The 26,120-nt window shown below is 42.5% G+C and overlaps 1 protein-coding gene across 1 annotated transcript in view; it reads left to right on the forward strand.

Moving 5' to 3' along the window:
- The window catches only part of ABCA4 (ATP binding cassette subfamily A member 4), a 335,662-nt gene that overhangs the window by 31,758 nt on the left and 277,784 nt on the right, over positions 1 to 26,120 (forward strand). Inside the window, exons 2-4 of the mRNA XM_082265714.1 lie at positions 19,062 to 19,153; positions 23,587 to 23,680; positions 25,332 to 25,473. Of these exons, the coding sequence (XP_082121840.1) occupies positions 19,088 to 19,153; positions 23,587 to 23,680; positions 25,332 to 25,473 (302 nt within the window). The 5' untranslated portion in view covers positions 19,062 to 19,087. The remainder of the gene's footprint in view (positions 1 to 19,061; positions 19,154 to 23,586; positions 23,681 to 25,331; positions 25,474 to 26,120) is intronic.

A 26,120-nucleotide genomic window follows, 5' to 3' on the forward strand; every position in this document is an offset into this window, starting at 1 on the left:
TAAAGTTATGGGGGAGGGGGAGTACGGTGCCAGGGGCCAGGATGGTGATGACTCCTAGTAACCAACATTGAGCTGGAGGCTAGGTTTGTCTGAGGCTGCTGTTTACACTGATTGTTCCAAAAACGATGTATCTTCAGATTGTGAACGCTTGTGTTGGTTTGGTGAGCTGCAAGCACCTGTAAAGTGAGGACTTTGTGAATTGTTTTTAATAAATGCAAATTTTAAAAGGGTATAAGCACTATTGGCTTTTTTATCTTTCATTCATTACATTGGGATACTACAATCTGTAATGAGTGGAGCCTAGAAGGAATGCAGAGAAGTTGGATATAGCCAATAGCGGGCTAAAAAGCTGGTTTGGATCACGCTTGATTGCGGTGACCACATTACCCCAGGTGAGAATATTCCTGGTGGGGGAGTACATCGAGATGGCACACTATTGGTTTTTTCCACTGAAAAGGAATTGCACGGCGGATCAAAAACTGTGTGTTTTTCTTGATTTTTTTATTTTTTTGCTTTATATTTTTTTGCAAGCAATCATTTGCATTGACTCTTTCATTGTTATATGGTGATTGCACATCTATGTTGGACAATATTTCACTATATGTATGTACTTTTTAATATTATTATAATTTTGTTATATTCGTATTATACAGTCATTTAGTATTCACATAGCGCAGCATATATTGTATATTTATAATTTAACAGACTCCCTGGTTGTATAATATGTTTAAACAGTGCCACGCAGTAATTCATTCAAACTATCACAATAATATATTCAGTAAATAGTAATATTTCAAACTATATAAAAAAATAATGTCCATTATGCGCTCTTTCTACCATGTGTATTTAAATGTACTGTCATAAATACACCACTAATAAAGTTCATCTACCCTCCATCCAAATTCACATGTCCATTTATTTATACAGTACATACTTGAGTAGTGAAAATATATCTTGCACATGCTCCAATAATCCATTGTCCAATCCATCATACACAGTGCAATGCCCACTACTGTGATGCTCTCACTTGATCCTTTGGCCCAACAAAAAATAGGTCTCACATGCTTTTGTCTATAGGCAGGGTACTTTAACCAGGAATGGCGTTCCCTTTTATCCTCTATCCTGATGTTTCTCGATCCGTCTGTATCCAGACCCATCCTCCATCCAATATGCCCAAGAACCTCCAAAAAGTTTTCATAATGCTCCCTGTATAAATGCAGCTATTTTTAGCCAAATATATATATATATATATATATATATATATATATATATATATATATATATATATATATATGTATACACTGCTCAAAAAAATTAAAGGAACACTTTGAAAACACATCAGATCTAAATAGGAAAAATATCATGCTGGATATCTATACTGATATGGACTGGGTAATGTATTAGAAACAAAATGATGCCACATTGTTTGATGGAAACAAAATTTATCAACCTACAGAGGCAGTGGCGGCTGGTGCTCAAAATTTTTGGGGGGGGGGCGCAAAAAGAAAAATGTAATAGGTATTGCTTCGCGTCAAAAAACGCAGTAAAAAATTGCGTGACTTTGAAGTCATGGTACAGGCATGGCACAGGTGATGGTACAGGCATGGCACAGGTGATGGTACAGGCATGGTACAGGAGATGGTATATGCCCCCTTTCAATGCAGTGACCAGCGTACATGCCCCCTTCAATGCAGAGTTCAGCGTGCGTGCCCCCTTCAATTCAATGAACACTGTGCTGTGCCCCCTTCAATGCAATAAACACTGTGCTGTGCCCCCACAATGCAATGAACACTGTGCTGTGCCCCCACAATGCAATGAACACTGTGCTGTGCCCCCACAATGCAATGAACACTGTGCTGTGCCCCCTTCAATGCAATAAACACTGTGCTGTGCCCCCTTCAATGCAATAAACACTGTGCTGTGCCCCCTTCAATGCAATGAACACTGTGCTGTGCCCCCTTCAATGCAATAAACACTGTGCTGTGCCCCCTTCAATGCAATGAACACTGTGCTTTGCCCCCTTCAATGCAATAAACACTGTGCTGTGCCCCCTTCAATGCAATAAACACTGTGCTGTGCCCCCTTCAATGCAATAAACACTGTGCTGTGCCCCCTTCAATGCAATAAACACTGTGCTGTGCCCCCTTCAATGCAATGAACACTGTGCTGTGCCCCAACAATGCAGAGTTCAGCGTGCATGCCCCCTTCAATGCAATAAACACTGTGCTGTGCCCCCTTCAATGCAATAAACACTGTGCTGTGCCCCCTTCAATGCAATAAACACTGTGCTGTGCCCCCTTCAATGCAATAAACACTGTGCTGTGCCCCCTTCAATGCAATGAACACTGTGCTGTGCCCCCTTCAATGTAATAAACACTGTGCTGTGCCCCCTTCAATGCAATGAACACTGTGCTGTGCCCCCTTCAATGCAATAAACACTGTGCTGTGCCCCCTTCAATGCAATGAACACTGTGCTGTGCCCCCACAATGCAATGAACACTGTGCTGTGCCCCCACAATGCAATGAATACTGTGCTGTGCCCCCTTCAATGCAATAAACACTGTGCTGTGCCCCCTTCAATGCAATAAACACTGTGCTGTGCCCCCTTCAATGCAATAACCACTGTGCTGTGCCCCCTTCAATGCAATGAACTCTGTGCTGTGCCCCAACAATGCAGAGTTCAGCGTGCATGCCCCCTTCAATGCAATAAACACTGTGCTGTGCCCCCTTCAATGCAATAAACACTGTGCTGTGCCCCCTTCAATGCAATAAACACTGTGCTGTGCCCCCTTCAATGCAATGAACACTGTGCTGTGCCCCCTTCAATGCAATGAACACTGTGCTGTGCCCCAACAATGCAGAGTTCAGCGTGCATGCCCCCTTCAATGCAATAAACACTGTGCTGTGCCCCCTTCAATGCAATAAACACTGTGCTGTGCCCCCTTCAATGCAATAAACACTGTGCTGTGCCCCCTTCAATGCAATAAACACTGTGCTGTGCCCCCTTCAATGCAATGAACACTGTGCTGTGCCCCCTTCAATGTAATAAACACTGTGCTGTGCCCCCTTCAATGCAATGAACACTGTGCTGTGCCCCCTTCAATGCAATAAACACTGTGCTGTGCCCCCTTCAATGCAATGAACACTGTGCTGTGCCCCCACAATGCAATGAACACTGTGCTGTGCCCCCACAATGCAATGAATACTGTGCTGTGCCCCCTTCAATGCAATAAACACTGTGCTGTGCCCCCTTCAATGCAATAAACACTGTGCTGTGCCCCCTTCAATGCAATAACCACTGTGCTGTGCCCCCTTCAATGCAATGAACTCTGTGCTGTGCCCCAACAATGCAGAGTTCAGCGTGCATGCCCCCTTCAATGCAATAAACACTGTGCTGTGCCCCCTTCAATGCAATAAACACTGTGCTGTGCCCCCTTCAATGCAATAAACACTGTGCTGTGCCCCCACAATGCAATGAACACTGTGCTGTGCCCCCACAATGCAATAAACACTGTGCTGTGCCCCCTTCAATGCAATAAACACTGTGCTGTGCCCCCTTCAATGCAATAAACACTGTGCTGTGCCCCCTTCAATGCAATGAACACTGTGCTGTGCCCCCTTCAATGCAATAAACACTGTGCTGTGCCCCCTTCAATGCAATGAACACTGTGCTGTGCCCCCTTCAATGCAATAAACACTGTGCTGTGCCCCCTTCAGTGCAATGAACACTGTTCTGTGCCCCCTTCAATGCAATAAACACTGTGCTGTGCCCCCTTCAATGCAATAAACACTGTGCTGTGCCCCCTTCAATGCAATGAACACTGTGCTGTGCCCCCTTCAATGCAATGAACACTGTGCTGTGCCCCAACAATGCAGAGTTCAGCGTGCATGCCCCCTTCAATGCAATAAACACTGTGCTGTGCCCCCTTCAATGCAATAAACACTGTGCTGTGCCCCCTTCAATGCAATAAACACTGTGCTGTGCCCCCTTCAATGCAATAAACACTGTGCTGTGCCCCCTTCAATGCAATAAACACTGTGCTGTGCCCCCTTCAATGCAATGAACACTGTGCTGTGCCCCAACAATGCAGAGTTCAGCGTGCATGCCCCCTTCAATGCAATAAACACTGTGCTGTGCCCCCTTCAATGCAATAAACACTGTGCTGTGCCCCCTTCAATGCAATAAACACTGTGCTGTGCCCCCTTCAATGCAATAAACACTGTGCTGTGCCCCCTTCAATGCAATAAACACTGTTCTGTGCCCCCTTCAATGCAATAAACACTGTTCTGTGCCCCCTTCAATGCAATAAACACTGTGCTGTGCCCCCTTCAATGCAATAAACACTGTGCTGTGCCCCCTTCAATGCAATAAACACTGTGCTGTGCCCCCTTCAATGCAATGAACACTGTGCTGTGCCCCCTTCAATGCAATAAACACTGTGCTGTGCCCCCTTCAATGCAATGAACACTGTGCTGTGCCCCCACAATGCAATGAACACTGTGCTGTGCCCCCACAATGCAATGAATACTGTGCTGTGCCCCCTTCAATGCAATAAACACTGGGCTGTGCCCCCTTCAATGCAATAAACACTGTGCTGTGCCCCCTTCAATGCAATAAACACTGTGCTGTGCCCCCTTCAATGCAATGAACTCTGTGCTGTGCCCCAACAATGCAGAGTTCAGCGTGCATGCCCCCTTCAATGCAATAAACACTGTGCTGTGCCCCCTTCAATGCAATAAACACTGTGCTGTGCCCCCTTCAATGCAATAAACACTGTGCTGTGCCCCCTTCAATGCAATGAACTCTGTGCTGTGCCCCAACAATGCAGAGTTCAGCATGCATGCCCCCTTTAATGCAATAAACACTGTGCTGTGCCCCCTTCAATGCAATAAACACTGTGCTGTGCCCCCTTCAAAGCAATGAACTCTGTGCTGTGCCCCATCAATGCAGAGTTCAGCGTGCATGCCCCCTTCAATGCAACTGTGCTGTGCCCCCTTCAATGCAATAAACACTGTGCAGAGTTCAGCGTGCGTGCCCCCTTCAATGCAACTGTTCCGTGCCCCCATCAATGCAGAGTTCAGCGTGCGAGCCCCTTTCAATGCAGAGCGCCACAGCATTGTCCCCAATCACTGCAGAGTGCCACAGCATTGTACCCCAATGATTGCAGAGTGCCACAGCATTGTACCCCAATGATTGCAGAGTGCCACAGCATTGTACCCCAATGATTGCAGAGCGCCACAGAATTGTACCCCAATGATTGCAGAGCGCCACAGCATTGTACCCCAATGATTGCAGAGCGCCACAGCATTGTCCCCCAGTGATTGCAGAGCGCCACAGTTTTGTCCCCCAATGATTGCAGAGCGCCACAGCATTGTCCCCCAATGATTGCAGAGCGCCACAACATTGTCCCCCAATGATTGCAGAGCGCCACAGCTTTGTCCCCCAATGATTGCAGAGTGCCCCAGCATTGTCCCCCAATGATTGCAGAGCGCCACAGCATTGTCCCCCAATGATTGCAGAGCGCCACAGCATTGTCCCCCAATGATTGCAGAGCGCCACAGCATTGTCCCCTAATGATTGCAGAGCGCCACAGCATTGTCCCCCAATTATTGCAGAGTGCCACAGCATTGTCCCCCAATGATTGCAGAGCGCCACAGCATTGTCCCCCAATTATTGCAGAGTGCCACAGCATTGTCCCCCAATTATTGCAGAGTGCCAGCATTGTCCCCCAATGATTGCAGAGTGGCCACAGCATTGTCCCCCAATTATTGCAGAGTGCCAGCATTGTACCCCAAATCATGGAGCGCAGAAGTTGTCACATCAGACGCCTCCTCCATGGGCACATAGGGAGGGTTCTCTATACCTAGGCACATAGGGGACCTCCCCAGTGCATCAGGACTACCTCTGCGCTAAGAAGCCTCTGACCTTCCCACTTTCTAAACTGTGCTGTACCTTACATACTTAAGTTCTGACTGCTGTACTTTCATTTTGCCGCTGAGAAGGACTCACTTACCGCCCGGTGGTGATCGATCGAGTCTTCTCTTGCACTTGCAGTCCAGATGACCTCCGGCTCCACTCCTCTGGAGACGCTGCGGCCTGGTGAGGTGACTGCCTGGTCGGGTGGGTCTCTCTCTGAAGCCGATTCCTCTCCGCTGACTGAGTCCGCTCCGCTCTGCAGTGCCCGTCCGTCCACCGCACTGACTCGTGACTGACCGACGTCAGCGGGGTCACGGGTCAGCATCAGATGCCCTGGATGATGATTGGTCCAGGCTGGAGACTGGACCAATCACAGCCAGGACATTCCGAAAGTGGGGGTTTCCTAGCGCTGTACCCTGCGCCCAGGTTACGCCCCAGAAGGCAGCCAATCGGCGCCTCTTCTGGGTCGTAAACCCCACCCCCCCACAGCCTCCACATAGGCCGGCGAACACAATTTTTTTTTTTGAAAAGTTTATTGATCTTTTTGTCATTTTTTTTTTTTTTCTTTTTTTAGGGGGGGAGGCGCCCTGGCGCCCCCTATGCACAGGCCGCCACTGTACAGAGGGCAGAATTTAAAGACACCCCAAAAAACCAAAGTGAAAAAATTATGCAGCAGGCTAGTCCATTTTGCTGAAATTTTTTCCCAGATCTGGACCAAGGCATCACTGAACTCCTGAACAAACTGAGGTGCAACCTGACGGTGTCGAATGGACCAAAATATTATATCTCAGAGGCATTCTATTTGATTTAGGTCAGGCGAGCGTGGGGGCCATTCAACGATATCAATTCCTTCACCCTCCAGGAACTGGCTGCATACTCTTGCCACATGAGGCAGGGCACCAGGAGTAATCCAGGACCCACTGCACCAGTGTAGGGTCTGACAATGGCTCCAAGGATTTCATTCTGTTACCTAATGTCAGAGTGCCATTGTCTAGTCTGTAGAGGTCTGTGCGTCCTTCAATGGATATGATTCCCCAGACCATCACTGATCCACCACCAAACCGGTCATGCTGATTGCTGAACAATGTTACAGGCAGCATAAAGCAAAAATGAATAGTCGCACTACACTCACGCTGCACTATCACTAGATACACTAAACTGATACTTTACACTCACAATAGAATCACAATAGCCCACTATAGCACACTATCTCGCTAGTAGCACTGAACGGTGCCCTGTTCTATCTCTCTCCATGCCAATATCACACTGCAAATGGTGACCATGGGAAGAATTTTTCTATAGTGTGGGGTGGAACTAAGAGCAATGAACCATTATTGGATAGAGCCATCACAACAGTGTCCAATCATGGCTCTGACAGTGCAATGTGCCCTGATTGGGCAAAGCTTTCACTGCTTCAGCCAATCAGGGCGGTCCAACACCCGTCAATTCAGATGTTTGCCGAACGAGTGAACAGCCAATGTTCAGCCCAAAATCGTGCTCGGGCCAAACCATTTGCCCACCTCTGTTTGCATATATACAATATGTATATAATTTAAAGATAGCCTACTAATATTACATGCAAGATACGGTCCACATCTGGGTTTTAGTACCTTTTAACTGTGGTTTTTAAAAAAATTGTTATGTCCTAATAAATCCAAATTATTTTTGGAATGTGTGTATATATACAGTATAGTATATATGTATATATATATATATATATATATATATATATATATATATATATATATATATATATATATATATATTGCCTTAAAAAAGTATTTATCATCAGAAAAAAATGCTATAATTGTATGCAAACATAACTGTAGTTCTTTTATTTGCTACAGGGATCTATAGGTGGCTTATTCTGTCACTGTTGTTACTTACCTCACACTTGCTACTTATCTTTGCTGGCTCCTATTAAACATCCTGGAAACCACTTCCTCCTCCTCCCTTTCTCCTTCTTTCACCCAGTCCAGCACATTGGAGTGGCACTGCGTCGGTGGGAGGGTTGGCACTGCCTACTCCTTAAATGGCCAGCAGAGGTAAAAGCTGGTGCAGAAGTGGTCTGAGTGGCCTATGGTAAGGCTCTCTGAAGCTTCAGTAAGTAGCTACAAAAAGTCAGATGACAGAGCCGTATGTTGGGCTTTATGGTGCTTTAAACTATTGGCAAAATGTGATAATCTAAATCAGGCATGTCCAACCTGCGGCCCAGGGGCCGCATGCGGCCCAGAACCGCAGGCAATGCGGCCCACTGCCCCCTGACATTTTTTTTTTTTTGCTGAGGAGGAAGGAAGTTGGGTCAGGGGCACAGCCACAGTGGCTTCCAACTAACTGTAGGCAGAGGCTGCCTTGGAAGGGATCATACTCTAGTTGTGTTAAATTAGTGCTGGGGGGGCGCAGCAGCGCGGGAAGGGGGCAGCGGCGTTTTATTACTTATATACCTTAACTATATAATATAAATTTTATATGAGGCCCGAGAAAATTTCTCTACACGCAATGTGGCCCAGAGAAGCCAAAAGGTTGGACACCCATGATCTAAATGAACATATGATGACAACATAAGATACAGCACATACCTTCACCTTTATACTTTGATCTGTCTGGAGCCCCCCACCACTATCATTACTTCCTATTGTGACTAAAATGCATGGCATCCTCACCTTCCACCCACGGCTCATATAACCACAATACAGTTCTGAGCCTTGGCAAAGCATCATTAAGCCCAATAATTGTCATGTAGGGGGCAAGTTTGCCATACTATATTATAGTGACTAGGAAAAATTCTGCTGCACACTGCTCATGAATAAAATAGAACAACATTTTTCCAACTTTTCCAGTCTTTTCCTATTTGATTCAACCTACTAAATGTAAAATGTGATAAAAAAATTGGCTCATTCTCGCAGCTACTGTATATTTTTCAACAGATACGACTGGATTATTAAAATAATCAGATTACTGAATAATAAGTTTGAAATGTGCATGGGTACCTAAAGTCAGTTTAAATGTGGAATTGTGTTTACCTTATGACATAGATGGACCCAGAGTGAAGTTTAAAAATACGCTCATTGAGAATTTTTTTGTCAAAGACCCATGTAGCTAAATACATTTTGGCCTAAATATATGAGAAAAATTGAATATATTGGATATTTTTTAACTGTCAAAGTAGAAAATGTCAATTTTTTCGCAAAACTTTTGTTTTTTTTTTATTAATATCGCAAAAAAAAAAAAAAGCACAAAGGTGATCAAATACCACCAAAAGAAAGCTCTGTTTGTGGGAAAAAAAGGACGTAAATTTAGTTTGGGTACAGGGTTGTATGCCCGTGCAATTGTCAGTTAAAGTCGCGCAGTGCAAGGTTGAAAAAAGTGGCCTGGACGTTAAGCAGGAAAATCCTCCGGGGCTAAAGTGGTTAAATGAATGGGCCTAGTTTTATATATGGTAGGGAACATATAAATGGAAGGATCTGTTGCACTGCACAAGAAGAGAGCATTAAACAAATCTTTGTCTTCAAAATTTGTGGCCATGCAACATAGCAAAAAAATTGATATATACTGTATGATTCACAAGAGTGGATGAATGCATGCTACATATTTATCTCACTGGTGCTTTTGCCTAAAATTATATTATAGTTCACCATTTATATTATTTGTAGTCATGTTACTTAAAACAACTAATCAAATGCTTGTTTTATTTTTCAGTATTTGGAATTTGGTTGCTATAGACCAGCCTTTCTCAACCTTTCTAACACTGCGCAACCCCATGAAAAAACTTTACGGGTCCCAAGGAACCCTTCCTAATAGATACTATATCAACAGCACACAGTATATAAACATGGTGGTCACAGAAAATAATGTTACTTACATTTGTGGTCATTAGAAAAAATGTCCTGGCTAAAAACATCATTGTCATTGGTTTCTTATCTGAAAGGCACAAATTACCCATTGCTCACGGAGCCCCTAGCAATCTCTGGAGGAACCCTGGGGTTCCACAAAATCCTGGTTGAGAAAAGATGCTATAGACAGACTATTTACAGAGACTAGCACTAAGTTTAAGTGATTTGTGTGTTTTTTTAGAATCATTTTGTGACGATGATGATAATACTTACTATTCCCTTCTACATCCAAAATTTAACTAGAGTTTGGCTTTCATTTTACACGGCTTGTCCTAATATATGAAAAGGCACTAATCTTCAACATATACAGTAGATGCAATTGCAAACCAGGCACTTGGTAATGAATGGGATTTTTAACAGCAGGAAAATTAACCTCAAGGGCCCATTTGTATTAATGTGCTTTACAAAAGTGTATGGTAACACACATACCACTGTGCCATAAATTTTGACCCATACCCCAGCGCACCAGAACACACATTGGAAAACGTAGTGCAGGTCTGTATCTTGCTGTGTTGTGAATTGGCCCCATCTTGCTCTCCACCTCAACTTATTATATTCTGAAAGACTTGAGCTTTGGATTTGTAAGCAAATATAAAATGCTAATGTGGCAGGATTCCCAGCCGTTTTGCTGGATGTGGGTCCGCCATGGTTACCGCTAGCGACAACAGCACATTTAAGCATGTTCTCCAAATGTGAGCACTGAGACAGTAAACAGTCCAGCATCTTTGGGTTTTTATATTTATTTAGGAACTTGGATGGGAGAAGGGATGAGTGGGATACTCCTCTGGCTCAACTATGCACAAAAGAATGGGACACAGCAAAAATGCCTCCTGGCGCTGACTTGACACTGGCTGGATGCTGGTCAACGCTGGTTGGCGCTGGTTAACACTGACTTGCTGTCTGTTGACTCTGAACTTACTTTGACATTACCAGGTGACATAAAGTCCTCTGTACTGCTTCCTTTAGCCCTCCTGGCCTAGGTAGCTACTTGTGAACACTGCTGCAACTCTCAGCGCTTCAGGGCCCACACCGGCACCCTCTTTACACTGACTTCTCTTCAGGGCTTAGACTCTAGCACCCCCTTTCTAAGCCTTTTCTACTGGTTAGCTGGCTCCTGGATCCCTCTGACCTTCTGGAGTGGTCCCCTATCCTAGGCAGACCCCTGGGCAGTTTACAGTACTCACAACACTGCTTTCCTGGAAACTCCTGCCCCAGCAGCTCCGCTTGGTCCTCAGCACACTGGATCACTCTCTGCAGCCCAGCTCAACCTTCCGTCCTCAGACCGACTGCCCAGGACACTTTCCTCACGCTGACAGGAGGAGAGACAGCCATCACCCTCCTCCTGGGACTCTGCTTCCCGCCAAAGACACCCTGTCATGTGCTCCCCTCAGACTTATATCCCATCCCAGGATGCATTGCGTCATATTCTGCCCTCTGGGATAGATACAAGCCCTGGTGTGCTATAAGTCAGGTTTCCTCCACTGTCCAATAAGAGCCCTTGTTGGACACAGTGGAGAGACTCCCCAAGCTCAACAGGCACACCTGGGAACACATAACAGCCTAGCTGAGCAATCAGACCCCCCTGATAAGCAGGCAGGGTCCCCTTTATAGTTTGTCCTAGCACCTACCTAGGAGGGTGCTACATCAATATATCTCACAAAATAATATATATTCTTTGCTCCTTTATCTGTGTAAAAAGAAAGCTAGAGGATTAATATTATTCCCATTTTGTATTCCCAATAATGTAGCTTTACCCAAAACGAATTGATTAATTTCTAATGGATTTTATTACCAAAAATGCACTGTTTCTACAACCGTGTTTATGCTATTTCCATGTCCCTTTTCATCCTCTTAGTATGCTCTTAAAACCCCACAGTACAGCAAAAACGGAATTACTTTTAACTTCTGTTGGATCTATTTGCACATTCTTGGAAGCAATCAGGAGCTCTTGGCACGACTTGCTGATTTGATCCAAAACTATTTGCAGTCTTTGCATTCTCTGCAACCTCCTCCTCCAAAATTATGCAAGTGTTTCTTCACTAGACCTGTCAGAAAAAAGCCAAGGTAGGCGGCATATCTTTGCTGACTAACACATACTCCTCAATATAAACAAAGCCTCCCAAGTATTTCCAAACCACTTCTCATTTCTGTGATAAAGATTGCATATATTAAGACATAAGTAAAATGTCTAGAGAGGATGGTATGCTGTTTACTTTTACCAGTCAGCTTTTCTGTTTAAAGGGAAACTGGATTGTTTTGGGTAACTTACTGTATATATCTATACAATATATATATATATACATATATCTATCTATCTATATATATATATATATATATATATATATATATATATAGATAGATAGATAGATAGATAGATATAGGTGCATCACATAAAATTTGAATATCATCAAAAAGTTAATTTATTTCAGTAATTTAATTAAAAACGTGAAACTCATACATTTAAAATAGATGGGTTACACACAGAGTGATATATTTCAAGCATTTCTTTCTTTTCATTTTGAGGATTCAGGCTTACAGCTAGTAAAAACCCAAATTTCAGTATCTCAGAAAATTAGAATTTAGAATATTACATAAGACCAATAAAAAAAGGATTTTAAATGCAGAAATTTTGGCTTACTGAAAAGTATGTCCATGTACAGTATAGTATGCACTCAATAGTTGGTCAGGGCTTCTGTTGCATGAACTACTGCATCAATGTGGCGTGGCATGGAGGCGATCAGCCTGTGGCACTGCTGTGGTGTTATGGAAGTCCAGGTTGCCTTGATAGCAGCCTTCAGCTCATCTGCATGGTTGGGTCTGGTGTCTTTCATCTTCCTCTTGACAATTCCCCATAGATTCTCTACGGGGTTTAGTTTGGGCAAGTTTGCTGGCCAATCAAGTACAGCAATACCATGATCATTAAACCAGGTATTGGTACTTTTGGCAGTGTGGGCAGATGCCAAGTCCTGCTGGAAAATTAAATCAGCATCTCCATAAAGCTGGTCAGCAGAGGAAGGCATGAAGTGCTCTAGAATTTGGGTATAGAGGGCTGTGCTGACGTTGAACTTGATAAAGGACTTTTAAGGCACAGATATTATCAGAACACAGATTATAAAAAAAAAAAAATACAAATTTGGTTCACAAATCTCAATAAAATTGCATGCTTTAAAAACAAGAGAACAGGTATAATAGTGATCATGATGCAGTTTGGGTGCAAGTGTTTCCAGATATTCTCTTCTTCAGGAAAACTGGGAAACATACATGCACAATAAATAAACAGAAGTATAGCATCACCACTGACCAAGCATGTTATGAGCAAAATAACCCATTCATACAGTAATACAGTGTATGAGTTCATACAGTAATCTACTTACAACCAAATAGATCACATATCATGTAACTATTACAGGGACATCACACTGGAGGAATGAGCCTACACCACCACTGCTATGTAATCGAGTAGTGGCCAGGGTTCATCGGTTTTCATCGTTGGACAGAGCACTTGACATCCTGCTGGTTTTATGCAGGGGGAATAACCTGGGTCAGCATTCTATGAGGGAATTGATCTGGGACATTAAGTTTGATTTTTTAGGTTTACGTTTGTGTTTTTTTTTTTTTTTAAGACTCTATATTTAAATTTGTTTACGTTCTTTTTACCTGGATTTAGTCTTTGTTGGTTTGTTTGGTCTGATATAGTGGCGTGCACTCGGTGGCAGATGGTGCATTCTGTTGAAAGCATTAATAGGGCCCGGATTAGGACCAATGGCTTCTTTCATGGTGCGGAATGGTGGGTTAGCGGTTAGGCATTTAGAAATGGAACAGGATTCTTGGCAGTATCTTGGAGGTGATGGTGTACAGCTTAAAGCAGTCAGGGTCGACATATGTAGGGGGCGCACAAACATAAGGTCTCATGTTTGTACGTCTGTGGCAGGGCACAAGGTTCTTAGATATGTTATGAAAAGGTACATTTGTATGGACCGGTCTTGGGTACAGCTCCTATTATTCTGCCTTGTGGTACTTGTGATATTGGTTTGTCTCCAAGTCTGTGTTTCTACGGCTGGATGCCTAAAATTATAGTTTATACAGATACTTGAAGTGCATACCCACAAGGACCTTGGGGCCCTTTGAATACTGTCTGTATGTTCATATGTTGATATTTTTATTATGTTATATATGTTTGGTAAATAAAAAGGCTGCTATGGCCATTGTCAATCAATAAGTGGTCGGTGGAGTGGTGGTAAGGCAGTTTGGTCAAAACATCTTTTATACCCTAGTCATGATATAACTAGTGAATAAATCATTCAGGGCAAGATGTAAACATCACAATTTTGTAGTCAGTGGTGGTGGCGGACACACAAAAAGATCTCAGCCTTCAGTCATTTGGAACGACTAGGCTGAAGTAATTTTGCGCATGCTCTGCTGACTACATGTGGTCCATTTATGCTGTATACGTGTAAATGTTTGCACAAACATTTACATAGTATAGGCTAAAATAAAATCTAATCTGGATGGTGAACGCACAATTTGCTTGTTTTGGTTTACACAGCTAAATGCTGTAGACCAGGGCTCAAAATTTCAAGTCCTGAGCTACTAGCCAGGCCTTAAGAGTTACTTGCCACCAGTTGCCCCACCCAACCCCTGCCCTGTCCCTAATCCTGCCCCTAAACACGCCTTCATAAATTATCTTATGAAATGACACTGTTAAATGTTTTATGAAGAATTAGGTTACTAGAATAAATATTACCATTTTATCAGTGCCCATTAATGCAGCCTATCAGTGCCAATCAATGCAGAATAATAGTGCCCATCAGTGCAGCATCATCAGTACAGCTTATCTTTGCCCATTAGTGCCCCCCCATCAGTGCCACCTCATCAGTGCCCATCAGTGCAACCTCATCAGTGCCCATCAATGCAGCCTCAATAGTGCCCATCAATGCAGCCTCATCAGTGCCCATTGATGAACGCACCCAGACTGAGACAGAAAATAGACTGAGCAGCCAGTTTTTCCAGGGACCCGGGGGAGGGGGGATTAGGCATTCACGGGGGCTGGTGACAGGATATTCAGAGTTGGTCCTCCACACTTTAATGTAGAAGGGACACTGTGATATAAAGAGGACTGCACTGTTAAGGGGCACTGTAATGAATACAGTGCCCCTAGCAATCCTAGCCCCCCATTACAGTGCCCCTTGCAATCATGACCCCCCTTTTTAATCTCCTCTCACCGTGCAGATCTCACGCTCCTCCTGCTCCCTGCCCCCTGCTCCCTTACATCAGAGTCCACACAGCCCTTTTAAATCAAAGTCTGCAGAGCCCCTCTTACATCAGAGTCCACAGGGTCACCCCTTACATCAGAGTTCGCACAGTCCCCCTTACATCAGAGTCTGCACAGTCCCCCTTACAACAGAGTCCACACAGAGCCCCCCTTACATCAGAGTCCGCACAGAGTCCCCCTTACTTCAGAGTCCACACAGCCCCCTTAGAGCCTGCAGAATTTCCTACATTGTAAGGGGGAGCTCTGTGGACTTTAATGTAATGGGGAACTCTGTTTTAAGGGAAAATGCTCTGGTGTAAAGGGGAACTCTGCTCACCAAAGCCCCCCCCTTGCTTTAGAGTCCACAGAGCACCCCTTAAAATAATTTTATTAACTGAGAGGCAGGAGAGAGGGCTTTTCTTTTCTGGGTTTAAACTTTCTGCCCACACATCCCCAGGGAGTGTGGGTGGGGCAGACCCAGGCGGAGAGGGACAGGAGGAGGAGGAGCAGATAAGCTCTCTCTCCCCTCTCACATCCATGTGGAGGGGGGGCTGTCAGCGCTGGCTCTGAGGCTGAGCTGTGTGTGAGAGAGATACAGTTCACAATGCAGCCTCACCAGTGCCCATCAATGCAGCCTCTTCAGTGCCCATCAATGCAGCCTCTTCAGTGCTCATCAATGCAGCCTCTTCAGTGCCCATCAATGCAGCCTCACAAGTGCCCATCAATGCAGCCTGATCAGTGCTCATCAATGCAGCCGCACCAGTGCCCATTAATGCAGCCTCACCAGTGCCCATTAATGCAGCCTGATCAGTGCCCATCAGCGCAGCCTCACCAGTGCATGGGGATTAGAGAGAGAAGAGCCGGCCGGATCACAGGCAACGGCCTCTATAATAGACGTCACACTGGTCCAATGCCCAGAAATTGAAATAGTGTGACGTCTATTATAGGAGCCGGTCCAAGAGGGAGGACTTCATTTGACTGCGGTCACTGGGCAATTAAAATCCATGCCGTGTCACAGCGGGAGATCCCCTCTCTGTATGATCCAACAGCGCTCGCCACCCCACACTCAATTTTGAGGGCTGCTGTAGACTACAATAAAGTTGTATGAATAGGCCCATAGCATATAATATTGCTGCATTCAGATCCATATAGATTTCAAGATTGGATGGAAAAAAATATAAATCCTTTGACAAGTAAAACAGCTCCCATATATGTATTACATCTGTGTGGTTAACTGCTTGCTTGGAGTTCAACTATAATTGGTGACTGAGAGGAAATAATAAATTAAATTGACATTACCTGGAGGAGTAGAATATTCAGAGAAATACATAATGCTCCACAGCCAGCTCAAACAGCATTATATATGATGAGCTTAGTATAATGTGCACAGGAACTGTGTGAGGCCGACACTAGAAAGTTTTATTATATTGACAAATTCCAATATTTTGTTTCACTCTGACACATGGAAGGGCAATGTATGATTTATTACACTGAAGGAGCTTCTTCAAACACAGTTACAAGTTCAAGTGTGTTCTTGACAACAGATAAAATGAAGTTAGCTTTACTGGTTTGCTTTTTAGAACAGCTTAGATTGGGAATGGGTTTCGTTTTTCATAAGACAGCTGAAAAATAAAACACGTTTAAGCTTTAATGGGACAATTGTAACAGTATGAGTTGGAGGATCAAGGATAGAATATTGCAAATGTTGTCCAACACCTAAGGGCCTTGTCAATCATGCAATTTAGACCTCATGCTTACTGGGTGTTTAGTTCATGTGCATCAAATCCCAGCAGTTTCAGGTGTCCAGGAGGCACAAGTGCAACATCCAGCCTCTACGCCAGCAGCCCGTCAAAATCTATTAAATATGCAGTGGCTGAATGCTATACCTAGTGGTACCTACAGTAGGTGTGGGGCCATATGCGTTCAGGGAATTCTGTGTCCCGGGGATACATCCCTGAACGTATGTGACCCTAAACGCGAGTACAGCATCCAACTGCCACACCTATTTTAGCCTGTAATAGATTTTGACAGGACCCTGCACCCATGCCTCCCAGGTGTTCGAATGTAACCTTATGCACAGTAATACTACTTTTTTTTTTTTTTAAAGCGATTTCTCTCTAAGGAAATGATAGTTATTTTCTTTGGAATCCATTGCTCATTTTACAGCATTTTCTGTCACATCTTTGCAATTAGTTCCTTTCTACATGCATGATCTTCAGCAGCAGCTTCATGTTGCTGCTCAAGGCTAACTTTCTGATGGCACAACAGCAGAGCATGCCTGAACAATTTGCATTGGAAACAGCCGCTTCTACTCTCCACCAGGAGTGAATGTAATAGGATGAAAACACAGGAGAGCAATTGTGAACCAGTAAACAAGTGTACAGAGTGCTAAGCAGTAACAGGAATTGCCTGAAGAGGAATTTTAAGGCGCGATCACCAGATATTATTTTAATGAAATAAATATGGAACTATATGTAGCACCCTCCTAGGTAGGTGCTAGTGAGAGAGTATAGTTTTTGACTCTGTCTGCCTGTCAGAGGAGCAGCAGGGAAATCTATCTTGCTTTCTGCCTACCAGAGAGCAGGATCTGTGAGTTAGGTCTGCTCAGTGTGCTCAGTATGGGTCTAGATAGCGTTTCCCACTGATCCAATATGGAGGCATGTTAGACAGCGGGAGTAAACCTAACCAATGGGTACACAGGCTTTGATACAGTCCCGTTGGTTGGCAGGGACTGGCTGTCTTGGTACATTATGGGATACTCTATAGAAGCCAGGAGCACATGTGCTGCAGGGTCTTTGGCTGGTGAGCAGAGTGCCAGATGGAGGGTGGCTGCTTCCTCCTCCTCTGTAGCAGTGGCACGTGGTAACAAGCTGTCGGCCTGGAGACCAGAGGAAAGGAACTGAGCCCAGAGGTCCAGAAGAACTGACTGGAGGGGTAGAGACACTGCAGACCCTCTCAAAACAATATCATGAGTACAGGGGATCGTGTCTCAGGGGCCTGACCTGAGTGAGCCACCCTGGTTCAGGATGGTCAGAGTACGGGTGTCAGTCTGTGGAGTGAAAGGGGATACTAGGCAGGTTTTCCAAAGATAATCTACTCAACTAAGTCGTCTGTATAGAGACTTAACCTAAATTCATCTAGTGGCAAGGTGAATCTGCAGCCGGGCTGCATCTTCAGACAGGAGTCCTCATCCATTGTGAATAGTTTAATTTGGAGTATCCCACTCTTCCCTTCTCCCATCCCTATTTAAAATAAAACACCAAAAACAACTACATACCCCTGGACTGATCACTGACTGAGCCAAGAAGTAAAGTGTTAATCTGTGAATGCCAGTGTTGCTAACGGTAAACCAGGGGTACCCGAAAGTGTTTATCCAGCAATCCTCAATGGGGCAGTCCTACATACATTTTAAACTTTTTATGAGATTTTAGTGATAAGTGATTTAGTGATTTTAGTGATTAGGGTTGCTTGAACAATTCTGCCCAAGTGCATTAGAAAGCCAAAAGTTGGTGTCATAACCTTCCACATGTGATTCTCGATAATGTAGAAAAAACCAATGAAAGGGGAATCTTGCTATGAAATAATGGCACATTTATTGTGGCATCAGAGGGGGGAGGAGATACTGCAAGGAGAATCCGGAGGAAATAAAGGAATTTTTTTAGTGGTGTATATCAGAAGGTGTGCCTTTGGAAAGCTGCAGTACAGTTGAGATATTGGAATTTTACAATGTTGCATTCACAATTTCTTAAACTTCCATAAAAATCTGCCATTTATCAAAAAAAAAGTAAGACCAGTAATAATCACCCATGTCAGTATTTAAAATTGAGCACCAGAGGTAGCAGGACATACAGTATAAGCAGGTGTTGAATCTTTCACCTGAATTGATATATTTGATTTATCATGACAGGCTGTTGGTTAGTTTAATGTTAGTATTTAAAGGGAAAGAGGTCAATATAAATCTCTCCACTTCATATTTTAACTGCTTATTGTTCATTTTCAGATTGTAGGTCATCTAGCTGCAGAAAGATGAGGTTCAGTGCCAAGGTGAAATTACTGCTGTGGAAGAACTGGACACTCAGGAAGCGACAAAAGGTATTCAGTATATGCTGTAAAAAAAAACCAAAACATTTTTTGCCCATTAGTTTTAGTAAATAGAAAACTGAATAGTATGTTTATGCTGTTATGTACTTGAGTATACAGATTCGATTAGAAATTAAGATATAAATTTGATCCCATCTGTCATAGTATACAAGCCACACTCATTAGTGTTGTTTACAGAACCGCGACAAGCGTTATTGGTACCAGATAAGTCAAAGAGATTCTCTGTCCCTCAAATGAGACTTCACCAACTGACACGTTTCACCTAATGGATTTAGCATAGGTGGTCATAGGGTGAATCGTGTCTCGTCAGACAAGAGACAATGTCTGTCTGACCTATCTGGTACCAATCCTTGTAAAGAGATAACCATCTGGTAATTCTTGTTGCAGTTCAACCAAAACACAGCAGCAAGTGGCTTACATGTTTTTATTTCTGGAGGGGAGAAAGAGGATCTTGGAGAGTCTGTGCTCTTGTGGCCAGTCCCTGTATGAGATTGCCTGGAGCAACTTTAATAGTGGTACTTTGAATCTGCTAATAGCAAGATTTCCCAGTGAATACCATTACTTGTTATCACCCTCTTAATGGTAAAAAAAAGGCCCTAAAATTACATACAATGCTCACAATCAGGACCAGTGTCAGTTTTTATTAAACTGTCTGAGGCTAACTTTAGCACACTCACCAGCCACTGTATTGGGTACACCTTGCTAGTAACGGGTTGGACCCCCTTTTGCCTTCAGAACTACCTTAATTCTTTGTGGCATAGATTCAAAAACGTGTTGGAAACATTCCTCAGAGATATTGATATGATAGTTTAATGCAGTTGCTGCAGATTTGTCGGCTGCACATCCGTGATGCGAATCTCCAGTTCCACCACATCTCAAAAGTGCTCTATTGGATTGAGATCTGGTGACTGTAGTGGTCACAGGAGTACAGTGAACTCCTTGTCATGTTGAAGAAACCAGTGGTGAGATAGTTTGAGCTTTGTGACATGGTGCATAATAATGCTAGAAGCAGCCATCAGAAGGTGGGTATACTATGGTCATAAAGGGATGGACATGGTCAGCAACAATACTCAGGTAGGCCGTGGCATTTACCACTTTACGGAAATCGACGTAGCTCTACGTCGGCTGAAATAAGTGGTTGTACCGGGGTATACCGGGGTGATGCCTGCAGCTAAAAAATGCCCAAAAAAAACGCCTGCAATAACACACCTGGGCGTTTTTTTGGGCATTTTTTGTGGGTGTTTGGAGGGAGGCAAAACATCTGAACTTCTGTATAGGGGTATATATACACACACACTTATATGTATTTATACACATACACACATATAGGTGTGAAAGTAGCAGAACACTATGCTTGCGCTAATGAAATAATTAACACCCATATGGCTTCTCTGCTATAACACCTATATGTGTGTATGTGTATAAATACATATAAGTGTGTGTGTATATATATATACCCCTATACAGAATTTCATATGTTTTGCCTGCCTTCAAAGACCCCAAAAAAATTCCCAAAAAAAACGCCTACTGCAAAAACACACCTGGGCGTTTTTGTAGCTGGCGTTTTTTTGGGCATTTTTTGGGCGTCTTTGGAGGCAGGCATAACATCAGAACTTCTGTGTAGGGGTATATATACACACACACACACATGTATGTATATATACACATATATAGGTGTGAAAGTAGCAGAACACTATGCTTGCGCTAATGAAATAATTAACACCCATATGGCTTCTCTGCTATCACACCTATATGTGTGTATGTGTATAAATACATATAAGTGTGTGTGTATATATACCCCTATACAGAAGTTCAGATGTTTTGCCTGCCTCCAAAAACCCACAAAAAATGCCCAAAAAAAACGCCCAGGTGTGTTATTGCAGGCGTTTTTTTGGGCATTTTTGTGCATGAAAGAAAATGTATACGGAAGTCGCGCCCGCAAATGAAACCGCTGTTTAAACCACACATGTGAGGTATAACCACGATCGCCAGGGCGAGAGCAATAATTTAAAAAAGAGCTACTCTGTAACTCTAAACTGGTAACCGTTAAAAATTTTTAAAGCGTCGCCTATGGAGATTTTTATTGACCTTAGTTTGTCGCCATTCCGCGGGTGTGCACAATTTTAAACCGTAACATGTTGGGTATCTATTTACTCGTCGTGACACCATCTTTCACAATATACAAAAAACACTTTACTGTTTAGTTTTTTTTAAATGCAGTGAGATGTAATTTTTCCAAAAAAATGGCGTTTGAAAGACCACTGTGCAAATACCGCGTGACAATATTGCAACAACAGCCATTTTATTCTCCAAAGTCTTTGCTAAAATATATATATATAATGTTTGGGGGTTCCAAGTAATTTTCTAGCAAAAAATAAATAATATAAAAATAATAAATACTGATTTTAACTTGCAAACAACATGTGTCAGAAATGGGCTCGGCCCTTAAGTGGTTAAATGATGCCTAAATGGTACCAAGGGGCCCAAAGTATGTCAAGAAGATGTCCCCTACATCATTACACTACCAGCTTGAATCATTGATACAAGGCGGGATGAATCCATGCTATCATGTTGTTTATGCCAAATTCTGACCCTTCCATCTGAATGTCGCAGCTAACATAGGGACTCATCAGACCAGGCAACATTTTCCCAATCTTCTATTGTCTAATTTTGGTGAGCCTGTGTGAATTGTAGCCTCACTTTGCTGTTCTTAGTTGACAGGAGTGGTCTTCTGCTGCTGTAGCCCGTCTGCTTTAGGGTTCGATGTGTTATGCGTTCAGAGATGGCATTCTGCATACCTTGGTTGTAATGAGTTGTAACGAGTGGTTATTTGAGTTACTGTTGCCTTTCTATCGTCTCAAACCAGTCTGCTCAATCTACTCTGAACTCTGACATCAACAAGGCATTTTTGTCCACACAACAGCCTCTCACTGGATATTTTCTCTTTTTTGGACCATTCTCTGTAAACCCTAGAGATGGTTGTGCGTGAAAATCCCAGTAGATCAGCAGTTTTTTTAATACTCTGATTAGCCTGTCTGGCACCAACAACAATGCTACATTCAAAGACACTTAAATCCCCTTTTTTCCCCCATTCTGATGCTCGGTTTGAACTTTAGCAAGTCATCTTCACCACTTCTAGATGCCTAAATGCACTGAGTTGCTGCCATGTGATTGGCTGATTAGAAATTTGTGTTACCAAGTAATTGAACAGGTGTACCTAATAAATTGGCCGGTGAGTGTATAACAAAACCAGCCTTAAGGACATATAAGATAAAATACACGAGCGTTATGGACAATAGATTCTGTCTACTTGCTTTTGGCAAACACCTTTTGACGAGTTCCTTTTTAAAGTATTATTATCATTATATGTCCTTTGTGAATTCACATTGCCATTTAGATGGAGTTAACACATTTGGAATTTCATTTAAAAGTCTCTTGATATTTATACAGCTATCAAGATGAGGTGAGAAAGTGAAGTGCCAGATGTGTCACATACCTTCTACGTTCCTCACCCTATAGTAGCCATCACTCGCTCTAGACAGACATGTTCCATGTGTGTCATGTCAATTTTCTCAGATGAAACTAATGTTACTTTTTATTTGCCTAAGGGTAGTTGCTTTAAGGGCACCTGAGCACGCCTTAGTGCAAAGTTCCAGCCAAAATATGTATTAAGATTTCATAATTGCTCAGCTATGAGCTCAGCTATGAGAAAAGATTAGAATAACTGAATTTATTCTCTCTTGAGAAGAGGAGTTTAAGGGGGGATATGATCAACATGTATAAATACATAAGGGGTCCATATAGTGAACTTGGTGTTGAGTTATTCACTTTAAGGTCAACACAGAGGACAAGGGGGCACTCTTTATGTCTAGAGGAAAACAGATTTTGTCTCCAAATACGGAAAGGATTCTTCACAGTAAGAGCCGTGAAAATATGGAATAGACTCCCTCCAGAGGTGGTTCTGGCTAGCTCACCAGATTACTTTAAAAAAAAGCCTGGATTCTTTCCCGAGTGTACATAATATAAATTGGTACTAATATTTATAGGTAAAGTTGATCCAGGGAATATCTGATTGCCTCTGGGGGGTTCAGGAAGGAATTTTTCCCCCTGCTGTAGCAAATTGGATCATGCTTTGCTGGGTTTTTTTTTTCGCCTTCCTCTGGATCAACTGCAGGTATAGGATTGTGTATATGGGATTGTATGATTGGGTTTTCTTTACTGTTTTTTTTTTTTTTTGTGTTTTATTGGTTTTTATCCAGATGGGCTTGTGTCTTTTTTTCAACCTGACTAACTATATACTATATACTGTTTTCAGTATTTTTTCACAATGTACTTTGTTGGTAGCTAAAGTCATTGTTTGCATTTATTTATTTGTTTTATTAACTGTGATATTAATTTGATCTTTTAACCATTTATGTAACCAGCTTCGCTTTTTTGTGGAAATTTTCTGGCCTTTGTCATTGATCCTAGTCCTGGTGTGGCTAAGAAATGCAAATCCACTCTATGGCCAACATGAATGTAAGTACCGGTTTTTCCTATTTTTATATGCAATATGTGGACACAATAGGCAGAGCTGCCATATATTTCTAATGGATAAATGATATATCTGTCTATGGCAGGCATTAGGGCAATGAGGGAAATATTATCTACCGCCGCTGACCTCTCCTTTTGTAAGTACAAGTGTCCTGGCTGTCATGTGGATTCAATAGCTTCAAAACATCATAGCACTGAGCTTGGAACAAGTATATAAGTCGGAGGATTCAATAGATTCATGCTTGATGTAAGTCATTAGTGAAGCCAGAGACAGTCGGGCAATAAGCATTTTCAGAAGGAGGTCATCAAAGACAATGCACATACAGTATCTCACAAAAGTGAGTACACCCCTCACATTTTTTTGTGAATATTTTATTATATCTTTTAATGTGACAACACTGAAGAAATGACACTTTGCTACAATGTAAAGTAGTGAGTGTACAGTTTGTATAACAGTGTAAATTTGCTGTCCCCTCAAAATAACTCAACACACAGCCATTAATGTCTAAACCACTGTCAACAAAAGTAAGTATACCCCTAAGTAACAATGTCCAAATTGGGTCCAATTAGCCATTTTTTCTCCCTCATAAATATTCCAAACACCCCTCCTTGCCTCCACCTACTACATCTGGAAGCTTCCCCAAGGCTCCAGAAAACAGGGGAAGGCACCAGAGATGCTGCTTGTTGAGTCATCCAGCCTTCTTGAGTCACTCAACCCTGACCCAGATTGAACCCAGGCCTGGTTCTCAGCCAAGCTAAATTTTCCTACACTAACAACTACTTCTAGCACATACTAGAGGGTGCTACACTGGTATAGCTATGTAAAACATAAAAAATAAGTGCCTATACTGTTTAAAATTCAGTAATACACTGCTCTGTACATGCTCAGTTGCTCTCTATTTTTAGGCACTGTGCTGAATTTGTAGAGGCCGATCTGCTGACAGCCTAAAGATTTACTGTTGTTCAGGGGCTCTGGGCTTTAGCAAAATGGCTACAGAACACACTAATTTTGGTAGCGTAATTATTTATATGAAATGTATGTTCCTTGATTTTTTTTTTGAGCTGGTATTTATAAAGTTCCACTTTAACATAAGCGTTTGTGTTATACTTATTATGTTTATTGCAATTGGTGTAGTACAAATAGACATGTCCATTAAGCATCTGAGAAAGGGTGCAAAAATTCTTGATATTTTTTCTTTATGGCCATGTTTAGTTAGACAGCTTTGCATTATTAGACAGTTTATAACATTATCCAGAAGGTATATTTTATGACTTGATTTATTGTAAAGATTAACTCTATTTTAAATGTACAGACCTGCAGTTACCTTTGCAGCATTAAGAAGACAATTATTTATATTTGTTTAAAGTACTATTATCTTATCATGAATAGGAAAGTTTCCACCAGTCATTGCAGAGTATAGGACGTCATGCTTTGCCCCCTCAACAGCATGGGTTTTAATACATGCATACCTTCCAACAGATAAAATCCAGACACAAGTAAGAAAGAGGGAAAAGAAAACGCAAGCGACTGATGGAATGTAGCACATAGGCTTCCGATGTTTTCACAAGTGTTATTTTAACACACAAAGCTACATTTAAATTTTTGTCTTTCCATTATTTTTATCCATTTACATAGGCCATTTTCCAAACAAGGCGCTGCCCTCGGCAGGGATGTTACCATGGTTACAAGGAATTTTCTGCAATACCAATAACCCTTGTTTTCGAAGCCCTACACGTGGAGAGTACCCTGGCGTGGTTTCAAACTACAACAATTCCATGTAAGCAGTCATGCCTGTATTAAGTGATTAGCCTTGATGGCAACATATTTACATTCTACTGATATCTCTTTGAGACACGGCATTTGTTGGTGATTCTTCATACTTAACTATACTTTTTCACGTCAAGGAAAAAGTTCATCCGCAGGTGAAACATTCTCCTGCATTCTTTGAAAAACATTACGAGGCATGGTAAATACCTTAAAATCTGTCGCAAGGGTATGGGGGTAGGGGAATTTTTCAAAGGCACCTGTGTTTAGTCTTCATGGAAAGAAATCAGAAATTCAGTAACAATTGTTAATTTTTTACCCAGAAAGAGAAAGGCTGCAATGTCTCGATGTCTTTGTTAACAATCAGATGCTTTCCTCACTGTACCATCTAAAGGAAAACTGTCATGAGGGACATGTGACGCCTGCCATTGCTGACCTTTCTTTTTAAGAATGCTAGTTCTTGCTGTCATGCTGATGCTCTGGAACACAGATAAAGACTTTTATTTTTATTTTTCTCTGACTTTGCTTTTTGAATGATTGTTCCTGGTTGCTGGCATTGAAGCCAGCTTTTTAAAAAGGAAATTCACAATGGAAGCCTCCGTATTTTTCCAATGACAGAAATACTTTATAGGACCCACATATGTGAAGATTCATCATCAA

This window comes from Pelophylax lessonae (genome assembly GCF_965119305.1).
Source record: "Pelophylax lessonae genome assembly, chromosome: 8".
Taxonomy (NCBI): Eukaryota; Metazoa; Chordata; class Amphibia; order Anura; family Ranidae; genus Pelophylax; species Pelophylax lessonae.